The 21,260-nt window shown below is 39.0% G+C and overlaps 1 protein-coding gene across 3 annotated transcripts in view; it reads right to left on the bottom strand.

Annotated features, from left to right (window-relative positions):
* Positions 1-209: 209 nt before the first annotated feature.
* ZZEF1 (zinc finger ZZ-type and EF-hand domain containing 1) overlaps positions 210-21,260 on the bottom strand; it is a 60,660-nt gene continuing 39,609 nt past the window's right edge. For 2 of the 3 annotated variants that reach the window (XM_080411277.1, XM_080411279.1), the window contains exons 39-55: positions 20,649-20,788; positions 19,937-20,214; positions 18,670-18,844; positions 18,000-18,132; positions 16,218-16,414; positions 15,523-15,642; positions 14,701-14,889; positions 14,221-14,321; positions 13,539-13,674; positions 12,101-12,460; positions 10,142-10,285; positions 9,089-9,257; positions 7,127-7,225; positions 6,153-6,318; positions 4,447-4,597; positions 3,831-3,902; positions 210-3,362 (exon numbers count right to left, since the gene is read on the bottom strand). In XM_080411277.1, coding sequence (XP_080267403.1) covers positions 3,288-3,362; positions 3,831-3,902; positions 4,447-4,597; positions 6,153-6,318; positions 7,127-7,225; positions 9,089-9,257; positions 10,142-10,285; positions 12,101-12,460; positions 13,539-13,674; positions 14,221-14,321; positions 14,701-14,889; positions 15,523-15,642; positions 16,218-16,414; positions 18,000-18,132; positions 18,670-18,844; positions 19,937-20,214; positions 20,649-20,788 — 2,705 coding nt within the window. In that variant the 3' untranslated portion in view covers positions 210-3,287. The remainder of the gene's footprint in view (positions 3,363-3,830; positions 3,903-4,446; positions 4,598-6,152; positions 6,319-7,126; positions 7,226-9,088; positions 9,258-10,141; positions 10,286-12,100; positions 12,461-13,538; positions 13,675-14,220; positions 14,322-14,700; positions 14,890-15,522; positions 15,643-16,217; positions 16,415-17,999; positions 18,133-18,669; positions 18,845-19,936; positions 20,215-20,648; positions 20,789-21,260) is intronic. The other variant, XM_080411278.1, reaches the window with a different exon arrangement.

The following is a 21,260-nucleotide window of genomic DNA, read 5'->3' as shown; positions in this document are numbered from 1 at the left end:
GCTGGAATTTAAGAGAGGACTCCAGAAGTACGTACCCTGCATAGTTCCATACCTTCTCAGATCCATACTAACCGCAGGAGGAAAAGCGGGTTTGGTTACAGGCACTGAAATGAAGATTCATAAGAAAAAAAACCCTGGATCTCACTGGAAAAATCAAGCATTTAGCATTCGGTGAGGAGAGGAGGAAAAAGCAAACAAAAAACAGACACTGTGTTGTACTTTTTTGTTTTTATAGAATTTTTACAATATATTTCTCTTCATTTGCATATTTTACCCACATCTGTAGCTTTCTTTTTACATGTTGAACTGAACTGGAATAAATCTAAAGGTCTGATATATTTTAAACAACTGATAAAAATTGCAAAGTAGTAAACCCGTAAGAAAAGAAATTATAAAACTCTCTTTTTTAAGTGTTTAATGAAAGCAAGTCAAATGTGTCGTTAGGAACAATATGGTTTTAAACACATCATAGGTGATTCAGGCAGGACAACTTTTTTTTTTTATGTTAGGCACATTTTTTTTCAGCATACCTGTTTTCCAGACAGTTTTATACTATTTAATAATATCATCCGCATCCACTTGGAACCACCGCAGAATTTTCAAAATGTGATTGATCATGAGTATTCATTATTGGTATTCTCTTCCTCTTTCTTTAAAACTATCAGAAGAAAAAAAAAATAATAATCAGTGTTTCTTGTCTCTTAAAAAATCCGTAATGAATGATTTGAGTTGTAAGGCAGCAACAGATTCAGTGTCAACTCAGGTCACAGTCCTTCAGTTCCATCTAGTGGGTAGAAATTATATTTAGTGGACACTGTTCCTAGACAGTCCCTTCAGGACAAGGTGACTGACTCACAAGGCCAGTTTCTGCTGGTAGAGTAAGTGAAATGGTACACCTAGTAAGGAACACTGGCCACTCCTGTGTCATCCTTGCAGCCTCTTGTCTTCATACAGAAAGCAAAAAGACAGTCCAATGGGAAAAAAAAATAGTATTGTAGAGCCATGACAGCGTCTATGAATGGTTTATTTACAGTCTTCATCCCTGATGTGAAAAAAAGAAAACAAACCTTCTTTGACTAGGACAGGCAGATCTCAGCAGCATGCCACATGCCTTCGCAAATCAGCCCATTGCATATCCTTGACTGCTTAGCCACGGCTTCACACCGAGGCAGCAAACAAAGTCCTACTGCTCAAGAAGAGCAATTTCAAAACGCTCACCTGTCCCATCGACACGACTCCCTAAAGCAGTCTTAAGAATGTCTCATCGTGGTGGAGCAACTCCCTGCTCCCAGAATCTGTCCATGCTACTGGGAAGTGTGAAACAGTTGGTTCCTCTGGGCGCTCTCACCCCCCCCTGCAGCGAGACTGCAAACTCCGACGTGTTACTGGGATGCGGGAACAAAACGATCCATGTGTTAAGGATACGCCACAGCTTCGTTAAAGACATGCCACAGCTTGGATAAATCCCTTCCCATCGTGACCTCATTCAGGAAGGAAGCAGGGCTTTAACCTCGCAGCACACTCCAGGAGGGGGTTCAGAGCCCCACCTCTCCGCCTCCTTTCAGTCTTCGATAAATTGTACGTTTTTCCTGAATTCTGGCATTCCCATTTGCTAAGAGGACCACTCCATTCCTGAAGGCGACAGCTTCAGCATAGTGCTGCTTGGTCTTCACTTTTAAGTCTTTCAGGCAGAATAAGCACGTCCTGATTCAACCTCATCCCCTGCAGAAGCCATTCACTTGGTACTCACCTGGCTGAACAGAAGTCAAAACACCTTTAACTACAGCACTAGGGGCCATAAAAAAAAAAAAAAAAAGGGATGTATTACTGCACGTTTCCCTCTCAGAGAGAGACTGGACCACCCTTAAAAGTTTCTGCCCCAGCTGATAGAGACCATCAATTCAGAGGTCAGCCCCCAAGGCAGTGCTCCCGCGCATGGTGCACATTGCTGTTTAGGCATGACTCACTTTTTGGACAAGCATGGTCAAAAAGCATATGCCCTTCTGACAGAGCCTGACAGATTCTGACTGCCCTTAGACAACCTGCCGTCAGTTACTACCGAAGCTTTTCATTGCCTTTTTTTCATATCCTGATGTTGAGGTGAGGAAGAGAAGAAAATAATCAGCATAAAAAGTGCTCTGAAATCATATTTGACAAGGCCAGCTCTATATACTGTATAATGGTATACAAAATACACCCCCAAATTCTTCTATGTTCTTTCTGACTCTTTGGAAAGGGAATAACCAGCGTAGTTGAACAGGAAGAAAGCCAATTTATTTCAGCATGGAAAGTCTGCAATTCACTCTGTGATCACCAAGAGTAATGCAGTTATTGCTCTATAAGACTGGATCGATCATTAACCCCCACCCTGAGTGCTGGGAGTCCAGGTTCCCAACATTGCCAAGAAGGACCTCCTAAGCCACTAATATTGAAATAATTAAAAGAAAAAAGCCTCATGAATGATGTCTTGTAAAGATGTGATCATTGAGAAACAGGCGAGTTCCTCGGTTCTTCATATTACTGCTGCTTTTTGAACGGGGGCCAGCCTTTGCCCTCTGCACTAGAATAATGTACTAGCTAGAATGACACACTAGAGGTAAATTAAGGTAAGAATAGATGATTCTGTTGATTGAATCAGACCAGGAGAAACATTTAACATCTTGCAGGAGGATGCTCTGAAACTGGAATCCTTTAACTGCTATATGAATCACCCAGAATTTGTCTTACAACCTGCAGTTCAGTAAGAATTAAAGTCCTTTCCCTTGGGTAGTAGCCTTCAAAGCAAACATGACAGGATTCAAGTGCGGACCACTTCTGCACCAGCCCACCAGATTTGGGTTTGCCTATTTCACTTCAACGATACAGAATAGACACTGCTGATGGCATCACTCAGAGTTCAGCAGTATTTTCAAAGCTGTCACGTTCCATCAATCAAGTTTCCTTGGGAGCAGATGATAGCAATGCAGGGGCCTTCCATGCTCATACTTCAGCTACCTTCTTTCTTTTGCTTCCTCTGAATAAAAAAAAAAGTATTGTTCTGTTTACTCTAACATGCTACAATATGTGCATACATAACTGTAGGCGATGCGTGAGTTACTTCAAGATGTGCTTTTTCATTGAAGTGCGCTTTTACTTTTACAAATTCTACATCAAGGTGGAAGGAAGGAAGGCTGCAGAGTGCTCATACACTGAAGCTGAAGGAACTTTTCCTGAACGGAGTTACGATGTTTGTTCCAATGTCCTATGGACAAACTACTCTATCCCATGCACTCCGGCCTGAGCCAGTATTAAACATTCCAGAAACTTGTTGATTTGTTCGGATAGTTAATGGCAAGGCTGATAGCAGCAATGTTTTTCAGGGCCTGGAGGAGAGAAGGAAAAACAAAAGTCTCGTCAAAGATTCTCCTCAATCCAAAACTGCAAAGAAATCCTTGTATGAAATGAAACAGAGATAAATAACCAGCCTGTTTCCACCTGGTTAACTAATTGTCATGCATCCAGGCAGTTTCAGCCAGGCAACTGCATTTCCAGGGGGTTGAAAGACCAGCCCCCTTCCCCACGTCCATGTTTTGGCAGTTGAGTGGCCCTGTTTGGTAGAACAGATACGGCTGAGAACACCTGACAGCCCCTTTGTGGCACATTGACTGCTCAAGCAGAACAGCGTTTCTGCATAGTTCATGGACAAATTTCAGAGGCCCTGTCGTGGTATCGTAAAGCCCAAGTACATGCGTATCTATTTGATAAAACTCCACTGGGCAATCTGAAGTTATTGTCTCTGCCAGAAAAATAGCACAAACCCCCCCATCGCCGGGGTCGTGCAATTTTATTACCTGTGCTGTGCAGCGATGAAGATGATCTTCAGTATTTAAGGCAAGCAAATACTCCTGTATAGATCCAAGCTCCTGCAGCCAGAAAGCATTCTATGAACACCAACGTTTCTACCAAAGGTATCACCCTACTAATTAACTTGAAAATGCTGATCATTACAGCAGTTCCCAAGAACCAAAGCTATCAGAACTGCACACAGGACTCTCCTGGACTAGAACAGTTTGTGACCACTGAGATCAGTTCATTACAGGCTGTTCATATGTAACGTTCCAAATCAACTCACGGAAAACCACATTCAAATACCTTTAAATTAATTATTAAACCAGCACTCCTCTCAGAATAAAGAGTGGCTTTACGGCCTACTGCCTTAATTGCACAAGGAAGAGTCACGACTATTATTACTTAAGGCCCCAGGATGGATAAGCAAACAGCATGCCCCTCTATTAGAATTTGCTACCAGACTCCACAAGAGAAAGTTGTTTACGTTTCTGAAGCATTTTATGTTTCTAAAACTGATGAACTTCACCAGGACAAAGGAAAAGTGCATATAATTTGATGCTGCACTACATATCATTCCCAGCTGGGGAGAGAAGGGATAGGAACTGAGGAACTGCTTACAGTAACTCTGTTTTCTGTAACGAAGAAGAGTTCTGCAAGTGCACGATGAAGAGGAAGGAGAATACCAGGCTTGGTCATGTCATGACACAAGTTGTTTTCCATATGGGTAAAAAGCTGCCAAAGTGGCTTCAACAGCGTGAGGTCACAGTCCCTGGGGGGAAAAAAAGAAAAAGAAAAAGTGATTTAAATGAAATAGTGAGTAATCATGGTCTTACGCCTGTTTCTGGGAGGGGGCAGGGGGGGAAACCCAAACAAATTTAAGAGAACAAACCCATAGTTTTGACAGATGTGTAAACAAAGGGAGAAACACAAGAAGTATTTAAAAATCTAATTTCAGTCAGGTGTTTCAGCACAATGAATTCCATTCTGAATCGGTGAAGTGAGAAAACCTCATACCCACGAACAGATCTAAATAATTTTTCTAAAACTGAGTGGCCTCCTGAAATGAGAACTTTAAAATAGCTATATATATCGCTGTGCTAAATGCTCTAGCTCCACTGCTGGAAATTATACAATACCGAACTACAGCACTGAGCAGGCAATACCCTTGTATAGGGCAGACAGACAAAAAATTATATATAGCTCAACAAACAACTTCAACCCTGCCTCCTTCTTACTCCTGAGTTAAAGCTGGCTAACCCAAATGTCACTTATCATACAGATAGGATGACAAATATTGTTCAGTAGGGGACAGGGGAGACGGGGGAAACAATTTCAGAACCTACCATCTGATTAGCTAAGAAAAATATTTAATGTTTTAAGCACAACAGAGACGTGATCTTTTAGCAATTACATTTGTTGTCCACATGACAAAGGCATTTTCTGATGAAAAAACTCAATGGAACTTGGGAAAAAACAAACAAACAAACAAACAAAAAAAACCCACCACAAATCTGTGATTACAAGTAATACCAAAATCAGTTTTTCAGACTCGGATGCAGATCAGTGTATTTCAAATCTACACAGAGTCAAGCAACGAGTTTACGTACACTACATGTGAATATACTTTTTGACACTTTAACGAAGTGAGCTAGTAGAATGCTGTTGTATTCATGATTTTGCTTTTCCTGAACTGAAGGGACATAACAGAGGTAAATGTCAGCATTCCAGCACTGTTGTCTTTTGTTTCCAGCATTTCTACTGAATGAATGTGACTATACACATTGGCAAAACACTATAAAAGCTCAACATTTTCTTAAGAAACACCCATGCCATACATACTTAAGCATTAGCCCATATATCCCTTCTAAAACTCAATTACAGGCTTAGCGGTACAACTAAAAATAATGAAAGTTATTTACTTTACAGAGAATCAGTTCATCATTTCACCAGTTTATTATTCCACCTTCACCTTAATTCTGAAGTACAACTAATACAAACAGAACACAGTTCTAAAAGATTAATTTCTAGAAAATTAACTGGAATCTATTTTTTGTTCTGTTTCAGGGTGATCTTTTCTTTACAACATTCAAATTAACTGGACCTTTTTTAAAAGCCAAGAAGGAAGAGAAAATTTAAAAAAACACGCACAAACTCCCTTATAATAAATTTCTGCTATTGAGGCACTGTGAATTGTATCTGAAAGGCAAATTAAGAATACCTACTTCAAATCGTGGCTTTCTGGCTTCAAAGTAATATTAGCTTAAGTCACTTGTTCTTCTCTGGCCCTTTGCCTTTTAGTGCATGACACAGAGTAGTGCACTTACCTCTGGGCGCTGCACTGCACTATCTTCAAGAGCAAATGGATAGCCTTCAAACGCTGGTGCCCGGTCTGACGGCACGCTACCCCGACCTGCCATTCCCAGATTTTGGCCAGTGGAAGGTGAGGAACTACCCTTTCTTCAGACAGCATCTGCTTTAGAATTTCAAATCCTGGGGGGGGGGAAAGAAAAAAAAATAATCAAACAGCTGTTATTTTTGTAGGGCCCCATTCTGTTCAGATACTCAGTTTTCTCTTCTCCATATACTAAGTATTGGTCTGGCAAACAAGAAATTAACCAAAAAACAAACAACCCCCCACCCCGCAAATAAACTAAAAAAAAAAATAAAATCTGGGATAATCATAGATTAAATCCTGACATCAAAAGCCTTTTCTGGGGAACTTAGACAAAAATTACAAAGATTCTTACCTGAAATTAAAGTTTTGCCTAAACAAGGCAAACAAAACACTGGTTCTCACTATTATGTGACATGCAGTAAAGTTTTGCTGGTTGCAAATCATTCACCACCCTCAATTTCATTAAAATATTTAAACTCTGAAAGAAACTAAGAAAACCTTTTCTGCTATATATAGAAATTAGATCCAGAACCAACCTATTTTAAAGGAGAGCTACTTTTCAAAACACAATTGCAGTTATTTCTTTTCCAATTACAGCACCTTGCAGCATTTACTAAATCCTGCACGTAATTACTGTCATATAGTGAGACTTTGACTACAACTAACCATTTTATAATTGCTATCTCCAAGTGCCAGCGAAGATTTGGTATTTCTAGCATAAAGTCACAGTAAGTAAGAGACATTAGTCCAGTTTTGACTTGAACAAAACCAATCACATTGTTGCCAGAATATTGGAGAAAGCAAATTCTAAGCCAAAAAACCCCAGGGATAACCACAAGTCTGTCAAAATCTGGCAAAATAACTCCAAAAAGTCCTTTCCAATACATTCTGTGCAGCGCTTACCTGTCTGGAACCTTCCAAGATGACCTGCTGTCACTGTAAACTTATAACCCCACTCAGTGTTACTCATGTCAGAAGTAAATCGGTAGTAGAGTGTGTCTCCTGCGTACAAGGGAAGTAAGAAAATCCACATTACTACCTTCTAAGTCACTTTTGCTATCACAAATACCATCAATTGAAAAGATGTCATAAATTAATCCTAGATATCGTCATTCAAGAGGTGATCTATTACTTTTTGGTAATTACAAAACGCACAGAGCAGCATGATAAACAGGAGGCTGAAGCAAAACGCAGAATGGTTTCCACTGTGTAAAGATACAAGGATAATGTCTCTTACATTTTTGTAAACTACACAGAAGTTAAAAGAAACTCTGTACTGTACACAGTTAAACTTCACTTTTCCAACTGTGTTCCCAATCCGTTATGATTTATGAAAAGAGAACCTCTAAACAAGCAGCCAAGTTCACAGTCCATTAAACAAAACGTTAAAAAAAAAGTTAAAGTGAAGTTGCGATGCTTTTACATGTCAGAAAATTAAGTTGCACACTTTTACTCCAGGGAACAAAACCGTTAACCACTTAGAAGGGGAAGAACGATCAAAAGGTTCAATCATTTCACAATCAGGCAGTGGAACATTCAAGAAGTTTATGTCATTGTAGCATCTACAGCTTCACAGAGATGAACACTGGTAGCTAGCTGTAACACCAAACAAAAGACATCCTTACCTATCGTGCTCTGTAATATTAGATCTGGTTAAAACTTAAACTTTCCTCCTGTTCCATGAAAAATCCTAACACCCTGGCACAAGTTTTCATTGGGAAGCAGATTTTTCAGTTTCAGGAAGAACAATGTTGAAAACATTTTTAGGATTAAAAAAATATTTTTTTTAAAAAAAGAGTATCTAAAACTCTGTTCCCCTTTTCATCACAAAATGGAGCCATTGCTCTCTCCTACTCCTAAGAGTCTTGAGAAGGCCCTGCCATCAAACAAAAAGCCCAGAAGCCTTCAAATGCCTGGTTGCAGCTAAAGCCTGCTGAGTGGAAATCAAAAGCCTTCACCCAGACAGCTTTGGCTGGAAATGAAGTTTCACAAGGTGAAACTCCAAGTTGCACAGCCAACTCTGCTCCAAAACAATGGACCTCAAAGTTCAGTTTCTTGGCAAACCTCTGCAACTATTTGGGAGGAAAAGGAAGACAGAAGTCCATAAAAAATCCAAAATATTTCTGCAAAGCACGCATTTGTTTCTAAATAACGCCTTGTAACCCAAACCACTTTGCTAAGAAAGTTCTTCAATCTATTTACAGCTACTGACAGTGCTCGCAGTGAAAAGCTTCCTGCAATGCCACGGTGCTCAGTGGGTTAAAACAACTTAAAAGCAGCATGGGATCATGCAGCCCTTCAGCTCACCGGCATTAGCTACTGTGTTATCAAAAATGAGCTTAGAGACTACAGACTGGGATCGTCAGTCAAATGACTGATTTTTTTTCAGCTATGCTTGGTGGCAATAACCGGAGACAAGGCATTGGCACACAATGTTTGCTCCGAGCACTAGTATAGCACAGAGACAAAAGATAAGCCTATCTTTTTTTTTTTTCCTTTTTTTTTTAATAAAAATGTGCTTCCTGTGGAAAGTAAGACAAGGCAGAAACAACGTAAGTGAATATTGTGCAGAACACGGACTGTGTTGGAACAGAATCAAGATCAAAATTTGTTTCCAGTAGCTAAGTGCATGCTTTGACTGGGGTGTGGAAAAAAAGGTCAAGTAGCAGAACAACAGATAAGCCTACTTTTAAGAAACAAATGTAAGACATCAGAGCAAACAGATTGGGACAAGAAAAGGTTTATTTTTTTCCCCACACACATCTCAGGAACATCCGCATTTAACTCTCCTCTTTCGGTACTTTCAGGAGTCCCAGATATCCGCAATACTCTATACATTCGCACTGTGAAATGCCACATACTCACCTGGAAGCTCAAAATCATTCCATTTCTGTGGAGACCCACTGAAGCTGTGCCGATCCTGCTGGAAATCACTGCTGCTGGACATGAGCAACTCATCACAGCCTTCTTCTGTATTACACTGAGAGTCAAATTTGATTGAGAGGTAGATAGCACCGGGAATGTGAACTTTATCCTGAGGAATAAACATATACTCTTTGTATGCTGTAATACTCTATTATCAAGTGGCTGCTTAACTTTCACCATACAAACAAGGGAGATACGATAGAGGTTTTTTTCCCATGGAGATGCTGTAATATTTGTTGTATTTTTATGCAGCATTGATTTAACCAACGTAAAGCATGGCCTATTGCTTATATTAACTGTTAAGCACGCAAAATTAATTGCCAGCTATGCTTTGGTTTTCTTAAAAGCAGTAATGTTGCTGATACCGATCTCGCTGCCAGAAGCTAAAGGCTTATATGCATTTTAAAAACAAGAATCAGAAAGGTCAGATCTGCAGGGAAATTAAAATCCCAAGTCTGCCCAGAGGCGATAATTACTTACCAAACTATATTAGAAAAACGCTTTCAAACAACATCAAGAAAAAGAAATCAGAAGCTGTTTGTGTCAGGAGAAGATAGTCTAGTATGAGAAATACAAGGAAAAAAAAAAAAAAAAAAGACGCCGCTCCTAGCTTTTGTCAAATAGCACAAGGAAGTAACAAACCAAGCAAAACAGACCTTTGGATGAAAGGGTAGAAATATTTGCTCATTAAGGCCCTGAAACAATTTAAGAGTATGATCTGATTCAAACACATGCATCGTAAAAGCATTTAAGTGATGCACTTTTCTTTGAATTAGGACATTAAAGTGCCTTACAGGACACATTTCTTCACAGGGAAAGGCCTCAGTGATCTGGCATCAGTCTTTTCAAAAGCAAGACTGAACAGATACTTCACAGGTGCTTCAAGCACAGAAGCCCCACAGGCTGAGACTTCTGCTCCAACCACCTTGGTGTTTGTCAACAAATCTTCAAGTCATGCAAATCCACTGCCCTGTACTACACGTATTACCTCACCTCAAAATTAGTATTGTTGTTATAAGGATGTTTAGATTCACGCATCTGGACTGCCATTCCGGGTTCCTCCATGAACTGGCAAGCTGTCAGTGCCATTGTGCCTAGCATGCTCTCGTTGCACCCATGCAGTACTTTCTGCAGAATCTGGGGAGAAGCAACACGTGACATTAAGTGTAATTTGCCATCAAAACAACATTTACATGTGTGCATGCTGATGACTGACATGAGTCATTTCTAGCGACACAACATTTCAGAAGAGAGAATCGAGCTGCAAGAAACAAGACAAATTTAAAAATTATGTCTACAACTGTCGTCTCTGTAAGTGCAGAAGAAGACTTTACTCTGTCCTCTGCTCCCGATCTTTCAGTCTTTATCTGATAAAAAAATGCGACAGCTATTAGATACATCTCTTTCCACAAATGCTAGAATCAAGGCTAATCCATAAAATAATTAACAGTACACTACAGCTGTAAACAAGGAAGATAAACAATTTTGTTAACATACTTCTACACCTACAGGTTTTGATCGACTAGAAATGTCATGTTTTAGCCTTCCAAGTGTACAACTCCATGCATAAGAAGGAATAATTAAGTGGCAGTTAAGTGGCTGCAGTGTTTGGAAGCACTAGGTGGAAGAGCTGGGTCTTTAAAAATACAAATAAATGTGTTTTCTTATTTTTCAAAAGTGCACAAAAGCTCTCATCAGGAGTCCTGCTACTCCAGGCCCTTTCCAGGTCATTATAGCAACCTATTCCATCTCTTCACCTGCAATTTTCTAACTACTCATATAAAACGTAACACTAGCTCACACCAAAAGGCTCATCTCCAAGTCAGCCAAAACTTGATTTCTTGGGGAAAAGGAATTTAAAAAACCAAAAGGCAGTACGTAGCATAGTTTCCTGAACAAGTTCTTTGCCTCCACACACTTGCAGAATAGCCTAAGACAAAGGCTCCACTTTTGTATTTAATATTCCTTTAACAGATTTTCATTCTATCAGTTCATCCTGTCATTTTCTGAACCTATATAAACACAGTGCAGCAACAATTTCAATGGCATACTGTGTCAAGAACCAGTTCTTTTGGTTTGTTTTGGACCTGCCACTTATTACCGTAATCTGACCCTCCTTTGTTTTCTTACTGGGACGGTCAGTGAATAACACTTGCTGCTAACTTTTGTATGCCGCTTACTGTTTTAAAACTACAGAGAAAGTGAACAATTTTTTTTTAATTACTACTCCTCTCTTGATGCCCCCCCACAAGGCAAAGATCCAGGATGAAGAAAACTAGTTGGTTCCTCATATTCAAGTTATTTCATGGCTACAATAATTTCTGCCGCTCTTCTCCAGACCTCTTCCAGTTGTACTGCAACTTGTTAATTTATATTTTTTTTTTTTTAAATGAGATGAGGTAGTCAGGTCACATGCTGTAGTCCAGATGACAGCATGCTATTGGTTCAGCGGCATGCCAATGCCTTCTGTTTTATTTCTGATTCCTTCTTTGAAGATTCCCAGCACTTGATTTGCTTCGACCACTGTGAAGCATCGAGCTCACATTTTCATTACAACACTTTTCTTATAATTCCAAGATCACTTCCACCACAGTAACAGTCAGCTCATCAATGGAGTAGCAGGCATTAGAATACACACATTGAGAGCTAACAAAAAGCAGCTGTACAAAACAGACTGCCTATTTCACCTATTTCTCTATAAGATTCATTTTTTCATATAGCTCTTTCAGAACTGAAAGAGTTGTCTCCATGGAGCTGTTTTTTCCATTTTTTGTTAACAAAATCGGTACATTAAGACACTGACAGATTCCAACCGCTTTTTCAGAACTAATTTAAATACTGGAGTTTTAATTTAGTTTAAAAAAGGAACTGCAAGTATTTTTGTTAGAGTCTCATGGCATGTGGGCATGTAGGCACAGGGTTTGTTCACACGTATAGGTGAAATCCACTTACTTTTTCCCATAACTGCTTCTCCTCCAGCTGCATAAGCATGTCCAGTATGTATGTCATATGAGCTGGGCCACTAAGATCTAGGATTTCCTCATTTATTGCCACATCATCTGGCCACTCAGCTAACAAAGACGCCAGCACATGCCTGGCATAAAGAACAGCAGTTGCCTCATTCACACGATACAGGTAATCCCTCACGGCCTTTTTACTTCTAGAGTCCAGCTCCTTGTGTAGGAGTATTGAACTCTTAGTGCGACGTTGCTTGGCATAACTAAGCTGCAGATCACTCTCCGTGTTGGTTATCAGTTTCTGGGCGACTGGATTGGTTTCTTCTGTTGCTTTATCGCAGAGTGCAGGCTTTGACTGCAAAAAAAAAAAAAAAAAAATAGAAATGCAAGTTTGAAAATAGGCTCTCAACAATTTACTTCCTTATGTTTGGATATCTGACCAGCCCATCAGACTGCAAGCTGAATTTACAAAGGAATTTGTTTTTTGCATACTGAAAAATGAGATGCATCCAAGAACAGAGAAGTGTTCTCTCTCACACACCTACAGGGACAGAATTCCTCAAAAAGACCGTTTATGTCAACAGACTTCACTATGCACTGATGCATTCATTCATGACTGTGCACACGAGCAGAAACAGCAGAATTCTAGCCAGAAGCATTACTTTAAGCTGACCTACAAAGGTAAAGCAACAAAAACGCCATGCTACGTGTGACACAGGGTGAGGCAAGTTGGGAGGGACCTTCGGAGATCGTTTGGGCCAAATCTGACTTAAAGCTGAGTCAACTTCACAACTAAAGCTTTGTCCAGCTAAGCTTGGAGAATTTCTGGGGTGGATATTTCACAGCCTCTGTATAAGCTGTTGTAAGGCCTAACTTTTTTTCTTATATTTATGTGAAACTACTTCAGAAAGCCCTTGATCCACTTTGCTACGCAACTGATAAGACAACCGTGCTGGTGATACACACAGGCCTAGGAATCAGCACCCAAAATAAAGCAAAGAGCTGTAGGCCCACGGCATTGAATGCAAAACCTAAAGCTTGCAAGCGTGGTGTTCACTTTACAAGACAAATTCATAGTTTCCTTGTTCTGTTGGAATTACTGTAAGATAACAATAATATGCCCAAACAGTAACACTGCATAAGCTTACGGTAATTAGCTACAATCTCTCTTGTTTAAAGAGAGGAAGTTACAATGTGCAATCATAATTTGTTCCCCTGACCTGAGAATCAAGTTCTCTCCCTTCCTTAAGAAACTACAAGAAGTATTTGCTTCTCATTGTACCTGCTCATTCATTTTGACATAAACCTTTAACAACAGATTATGTCAAAAAAAATTAAAAATATCAGGTTTGAAGTTACAAAACAAACATGAAGTTACTCAATGCCCGAATGAATTATTTCACAGCTGCTCCTTTTTGTGGAGATGTACATACCAAACATGGCAAGATGATCATATCTGTATCTACTGCTTTTGAACTCTGCTCCTCCAACCTCAAGCGCTTGCTGGGTTGCCATTTCTGAGCCAGTGTTCGGATCCTCTCATCTGTTGTAATTACATCTCCATCAAACCTTACAAGAGGCAAAAGAAAAAAAAAAAAAAAAAAACAAACAAGACTGGTGTTTCAAAAGTAATGCAAACTACATTAGTACCATTAAATGCAAATTAAATCTTTCCACCTTCTGTTTTAATAAGATTCATTAAATTCTGCCTATTTCTATCATATTATGTTAACTAACTTCCCTGTTTCAACAAGTCAAAAAGTTGTAAATGTTATAAAATCACTCAGCTCTGCAAGAACATGGTGGCTCCACAACATGCTTTGATTACTAGAAGCTACATGTAAGCTCTCCACTCTGCCTCACTAGAATAATTTAGAAACATAGTAGATCTTCATAGGGGAGTTATCATATTGAAAAGAATGTGCAAAGTATTTCAGAAGATGGGGACTCGTTTCTATACATACAACTTCGTAGGAGTTTATTTCCTTACTTTTTCACACATGAAAAAAACAAATGGTATCCTCGGAACAAATTCTATTCAGCACCTATTAGATTTTAGGTTACCACTCACATCTAGTCATTTTGGGTTTCTGCTGAACCCAGACTTTCACATACCTCTCTTGAACTTCCAGGAAAAAAGAATCTGTTCTTTTCATTTGCAACTCATACATGGCTCGCAGAATATGGAGAGGTGCATTAAGTGCATCATGTGTCATCTGAGCAAGGAGACAAAAAAACCCACAAACCAAAACCACATAAAATAAAACTCAAAAAGATGACATTACAGGGGAAATAGAAATCTGAATTTCTTTAAGGGCAACCTAGGTGTTATTTTGCCACTTCTCATATAGGTAGATAATTAATGAACTTAATATCTGGATTAGTAAAAATGAAAAGGAATTTAGCAAAAATCTTTATCGCAATTTTGTAGTGTTCATTACTGTAGCTCTAGTTTATTTCCTTTAGAAAATGAGACACTGAAATCATAGACCCATATTCTGTAAATTTACAGGAAAACCAGCCATATAAGCTACCAAATATTTTATACAACTAGCAATTTCACAGTAACTTCAAAGGAAGTAAAAGTTCAAGTACCAAGAAGCATATTTTGGTGGCTTCATCCAAACCCTCCAGAGGATCAAGTTTGTTCTGCTCTAAATCAACAGGACCAACAAAGAGTTGCTCCACATCTTGATCCTGCTCCCTTTCTTCCAGTTCAGTATCTTCACGTTCAGCCAGGGAACTGATCTCTTTCTTTGAGGAATACAGCATTATTGACAAAATCTACACAGAAAAAAGGTAGCATATGGTGTGACGGCTGTAGATATTATTAGCGTATCAGCAATCAACATTTTGTAAGAACATTATAAGACTTGGACGGTGTTGAGCACATGCTATTCTAAAGAGAAGCAGCACCTAAAAAAAAAAAAAAAAAAAAAAAAAGGACAAAAACCCAACCCCAAACCACCCCAAAACACAAAACTCAAACCATTTCCCATCTTGCAAATGGGTTACACCTTCCAGGCTGCTACAAAGGCAATTTAAGTGATTAGCGATTAGCTGGAAGTGTAAAAAAAAATTGAGAAAATAATTATTTTGAGACTAATTATTTTTTAAATTGAAGAACGCAACTGAGTTCTGAGTAGGTGATTAATGCCTCATCTTGCAAATTTATTTCAAATATACAAAATAGATTATGATTAATTAATAACAGCTCCTGCTTTAAAGAAGTTATAAGGAAGACTACACAATTATAATGGACAGAGGAAGGCAGATCTAGGGGTACAGTTAGGTGAACGTTTCTATAAAGACTAATTAGAAATACTCTTGAGACTTTCTTCACAAAAGTGCAGTGCCATAACCTTTCACACCACTGCGTGAAGCCTGATGTTTTAAAAAAAAAGTAACTTTTCTTACCTCTAAGTCTCTGAGAAGCCAGGTCTTACTGAAGCCAGTTCCTTTGCTACATTTCTTCACAAGAAGCTTGAGTAAACCCGACTGAAGAAAGGCAGCTTGGATCTCCTTAAAGCCATGAATCTACACACAGAGACACAAATAAGTAAAAGGGGAACATTGCAACACAGTGCTTGCAAGGCCTTAACCACACAGCCTCGGATAAATTTCCTGCCCAGATGAATTACATTGGGAGTGTTTTTCTTTCATTTCCCTAAAAAAAAAAAATAATCCCAAAATCCAAATCCCCACTTCAAATATCTTAAGAGTATCATCTATGACACACACAAAGTAGTAATTGGATATCTGTTTTGCCCGGATAGCCCAAAAAAATACAGATTCCCTCTTCAAATACTTCAAGAGTAAGAAAAGGGGCAGTAAAGTGTTATCCCTATAAATTTCTTCTTCAGCTTTCACCAACGGTCAGCTCCCACAGAGGAAAAGCGATCCCAGTTTCAGCTCAGACTCATGCCTGCTATTTAAAGCCCAGCAAGGTCTCCAGCCCCCTACAGAGAGGGGATGAAAGGAACCAGCTGAAGGAGAAACCAACTTGTGTCAGATCCCCCAGTGTGCCTAGTCAATACCCAAGTTCCTGTAGCACAAGGTACAATATAAACTTGTATTTATCTACTACATTCTACGTGTCAGGCAAAAGATACCTTCAGTGTTCTGTAAAGCCCCTTTAGAGCGAGTGACAAGACCCAAGTGGCTTCCACTGCCTCAGCATAGCTGCTGTCCATGCTGGTTTGCAGGAGGTGTGTGGCTATAAGAACGAAGTGCTGGAGGTACTGTCTCAGCTGGGTCTGGGAATCGCTGCCTTCTGGTCCGCATTTCTGAATCAACTGGTAGTCTTTCACTACAAGAAATAAAAAACACGATTTACTAGTTTCATCTTGAAATGTCGCGAAATCATCTCTTACCAGTAGATGTGAGTAGGCTGAGACATGAACACGATCCATGATGCACGAAGTACATTCTAATAATGGCCTTGTACTAAAATTATCTCAGATTCATCGAATAGTCAAGAAATTATTTCATTTTTCAGGACAAGCTAAAAAACCCCCAGGTAACTTCTGGCAACAGACATAACAGCACAGCATACAACGCAATGCATGCTGTATTTTACAATTAAAATGGAAAAAATTCTGACCTGCAATTGATATGATGAAATAAATCTTGCTGATCTTACTGTTTAAAATGTAAACAGTAACAAAGAAACAAAAACGCTTTTCTATCCAAATCCTTCTTCATTATCAAAAAGCAGTTTATTCTGTTGGTTTTTCCAGGTGTCTTCTAAACTATTTCAATAGTCAAATCTTAGGACAACCTTTGCTTTATTAATTTCACAATATTAGGTCATGTACGCCAAAGCTGAAAGCCCCTGCTCTTAGAAACCCAACCGATTTGTTACACGTTAAATACTTAGCTTGACTAACTTTTAAACAAGGTGAAATACAGGAAGAAGATTCTCTCTGGTACAACGAATAGGGCTCAGGAAGCAGCATTTAGCTCTGGGGTTTTGTTGTTTTCTGGTGGGTTTGGCATTTGTTTGGTTTTAATACCCTTTAGCCAACACACCCTACCAATGTGCCCTAGAATGGATTATTTTTAAAATATCCAGACACATTCTCTGGAGTTTACACTATTTCATGCTGTACAGCTTTTTAGTTTTCCTTTTAAATTTTAGGAGTATCCAAATTGTTTTGAAAAGTTCTTCCAGACAGGAGGAAAGCAGAGAAGATAGACTCCTGACACGTGATTAAAGAAGTTTGGGCTGTCCTTATGGCATGGTTTTTTACAGGAGCAGGAAAAAAACAGCCAACATAGCATCATTTCTGAAGCAATCAATCAATAGCAGGTATGGTTGTGTTTGTTCTTGGTCTTCACCTGCTAGCAGGTAAGCACATCTTGACCACAGTGGAAACAGGCACTTCATAAAAAACTTTTTTGTAGCAACAAAATGGACTATCTCCAAAACATTCAGGTTTCGAGTACCTCTCCTTTATACAGCAGCACCTAACTACACGGAGGCAGCATGTACATTTTTAAAATCTGCAATTCTTTTAAAACATTAAGCACATGTTTGTAAAGGGTAAGACACAAGCAGTAACTAAATCTCAAACCAGAAACAACTGCTTAATCAAAAGCCTGTTTCTGAGAGTTCTTAATAAAATGGTCTCAACAGTTTCCTAAATCCTTTTCTGAATAAAAAAATATGCTAGATTTTTAAACAGAAAACAAATCTCTGTAACGTTTAACGGCAGAAGCTTCACAATTTGATTTAACCTACAAGCAGACTGTCAGGTAACTTAACAAATAATGGAATTCAACCTCTGCAGACCTGGACAAAGCGATCTAGTTAAAATACGCTTTCGGCTATCCATTAAAAACTGGAAGGAAATACTCTGTGATTCTTTGATAAAATAAAAATGTCACAGAACCTGTTTTTCTCTTTCGGGTTTTGATGTCTACTACAACTGCCCTGTTTTTCTCAGTGAAATGCTTCAAGATGATCACATTATGAGGCTCATTAGCATTATCCATGTACACAGAACGAGTCCCCATACACAGCACCTGAAATTGCAGCAAAATATTCAGTTATGATTGGAATACTTATGTATAAATATACAGTCATCTCTTATATTGGTTACATTTGCTTATATTGGTATTGTATTTGTTAGCTGAACCATCTGTTTGCTGCCAGGTATTTGCTGATCTTTAAAAAACAGCAGTTCACTTCTATATAAAAAAACACCTAAACCCACCAGCTTAACGTTACATAGGCAATATATCAGAGTTACAACAATCAAGAGTGAGATTGGATTGTTTTGCTTGTATAAAAAGCCCTTTTTGTTACTCAACCATACTAAGCTGGTTTTCTCACAATAGTTATAAGTAGCACTCAAAGAAATGCAAGGCAAAACCAGCTGCGTTATTTGTCACTAGATAAACATTAATCGTGCACAAGTGGAAAGATGTGAACTCTGACATACACCGTGTTTGGACAGTTTATAAGGGATGTCCCCAATTGATGAAATCTGTAGCATTTAGAAATAGAAACCTACAAGCTCTAGCCAATTTCGTTTCCTTTAGTATTGACAGGCCACTTACCTCAGGAAACCCAACCAGCACCAACAAGGTGAAGATATTCGTGTGCTTTAGCTGGAAGGGCAGTTGCTTAATGCAATGGTCAGTGAAAGCAGCGATCACATTATGCCACTGCGCAGAGGAGTTCAAAGATCGAAGAATATCTGCCATGGAGCTTGCCCAGTCCAGACCTACACGACTGGAAAGCAAGAGCAGTCAGTAAGTATATCAGGAGGGCTGACTACAGACTTACCTGAAACTACTTTTCCTGAAGACAGTGTATTACTTCACAGCTATAGCTTTAATATCACTATACAACCGTTTTTCCTACTAGTTGAAGTTTTCATATCAGCTGACACATGAATTCTGTTTCGGATTTTATCGCTACAGCATAAATACCGCTCTGTTTTCTTAGGGGGTTTACAGTTCCAATTAAAGTGTACCTGAGCATCGTTACCTTTAACTCCTCATTTTAGTTTAGAGCTCAGAAGGTTTTCTTTACACAACAGCAAGTGTTTTATTTCTTACATACGTGACCACCTGCTCACCCTCCGTGGACTACACAAATAACGTAGACACTGGCCTCCTTGCTCTGAAGTTAGTCTTTGAGAAAACCCTTTCCCCTCAGCTGATCCTCTGGATATTCTCTCTTTAAATTTCATATGCTTTTGTATTTGTTTATGACCCTTCCCTGTGAAGCACAGCTACAATGAGAAATAACCCTGCCATATTGTAACAGGCATGACATTAATCTTAGAATGCTTGAGAGCTTTCTCAAGATCTTCAAAACCGAATATCTGCCCTGCCCCTCCTTGCTGGTTCCAGTGCAACTTTACTAATACAAAAATATTACTAATACAAAAAATATCTTGCTAATACTTTTACAGAAAAGGCCCAGATCCAGAACTGAGCACTGGTGCTAGTTACCACATGACACACTCTCCTCCCTTGCCAAGTTACACAAGAGATATGTAAATCAACAGGACAGAATTCAAGTCACACAATAAATATAGGACTGTATTTTGAGTTTCCTTGAAGTTTCCAAACCTTACTTCTTCCACTACAACATGCTACATAGGAAAGCAAACCACCCTGCAACAGCTAGCCTTCTTTCAGAAGGAAATTCAGAGATTCTCACTGCAACAAGGGCTGCAGGTGCTAAGCCCTTTCCATGATCAGGGTACAGGTTTAATTGATTTTCTATTAAAAAGCCTCTATCCATGAGGCACACGTGAAACAAAATCAGCATCAGTCAACAGAGAGCAACTAATAGGTTTAAAGTAAAAAGCACCTGTCTAAACACACAGCTCCCAGACTGAACAGAAGATGAGTTGTCTTCCAGCCTTCTGGCACTGTAGACCCATCTCCCGCAGCAAACAAATTATGTTTGGTTGAAAGGACTTTAGCCACCGCAGCATCCACTTCTGCAGGCATAAGCCTCAGGATTAACTGGCCCAGGAGTCCCAGCGTTAAATGGTAAGTTTCGTTTAAGTGGCCAGCATTTGAGATTACAACCTGAAACATCAGTGGCAGTATTTGTTCCAGGTTAAGCAAAGACATTGTGGAGCCCTACAGAAAAAGAAAAATCTCAGTAAGGCCGGGAAAGAAAACACGACTTTTGGTCAAAGTCACAGCACATACAAAAGATTTTGTTCTAATGCTTTTTCTAAGGGGACAAAAGGAAGTGAGAGACGAGGCTCCTACTGCAGTTGTTGACCTGTTAAGCTGACCTGACACATAAACCCTAAATAGATGATGTAAACTTTGCAGGTGTTTAACAGCTAAGATAGACTGCTTTAAAGGTAAAATTCCTTTCCCTCTCCCCCTACCCGGGAGCCAGCCCTTACATTCTTAGTAATGTGAAACGCCTTAAGACATTCTGATCTGCATTTTATAACGTTAGCAGCAAGAACCCATCTCCCACCTTTAATTCACTATGAATTTCATTCATGTTATTTGTGACACCGAGAAAGCTACACAGATTGAAAGTAAAAAGAACTAACTGATTTGAAAGGTGGTAACATTGCTGCCAGCAATCCTAGAATCCTCTTCTGAGAGCATTCAGCAAAAACTTGTTCCTGGCTAGGTATTAAAACCTTCTCTGCTTGCTTTTGGGTTGAATCTTCCAAGAGGTAGTCACCTGCTTTTTAAATTAAAACAAAAGAAGAAAATCCAAAAAATTATATGAAAAATAAAAGAAGTGATAGCTTATAATTACAATCTAAGGATAAAAAAACAATTTAAAAAATTGTGTTAAAATTTGAAAAGCAAGTCTTTATAAAATTGTATAAAAGATAAAGGGATTTACACCTTTATTAAAAACACATAAAGGACAGTACAACAGACAGATCCATTTAACTATCGTAAGTCTTACAATACTCATCTTTAGTAGAACGAGACACTTACTATCTGGTTCCAAGTGGAAGAATACACAAGTATTGTGCCAGACCAACAGGAACCATAACCTCTATAGATGGATACAGATCAGTGGAATTCTACTCCAATTTCTAGAATCCTTTAAACCAACTACAAGGTAGCAGTTGTTCAAAGCAGTATGCTTGGTGGGTTTTCACAAAGCAGACCACTCGCATTAAAGACATTTGTAAATACACAAA

The sequence above is a fragment of the Falco punctatus genome (genome assembly GCF_963210335.1).
Source record: "Falco punctatus genome assembly, chromosome: 1".
Taxonomy (NCBI): Eukaryota; Metazoa; Chordata; class Aves; order Falconiformes; family Falconidae; genus Falco; species Falco punctatus.
This window is presented reverse-complemented; position numbering and strand designations above follow the sequence as displayed.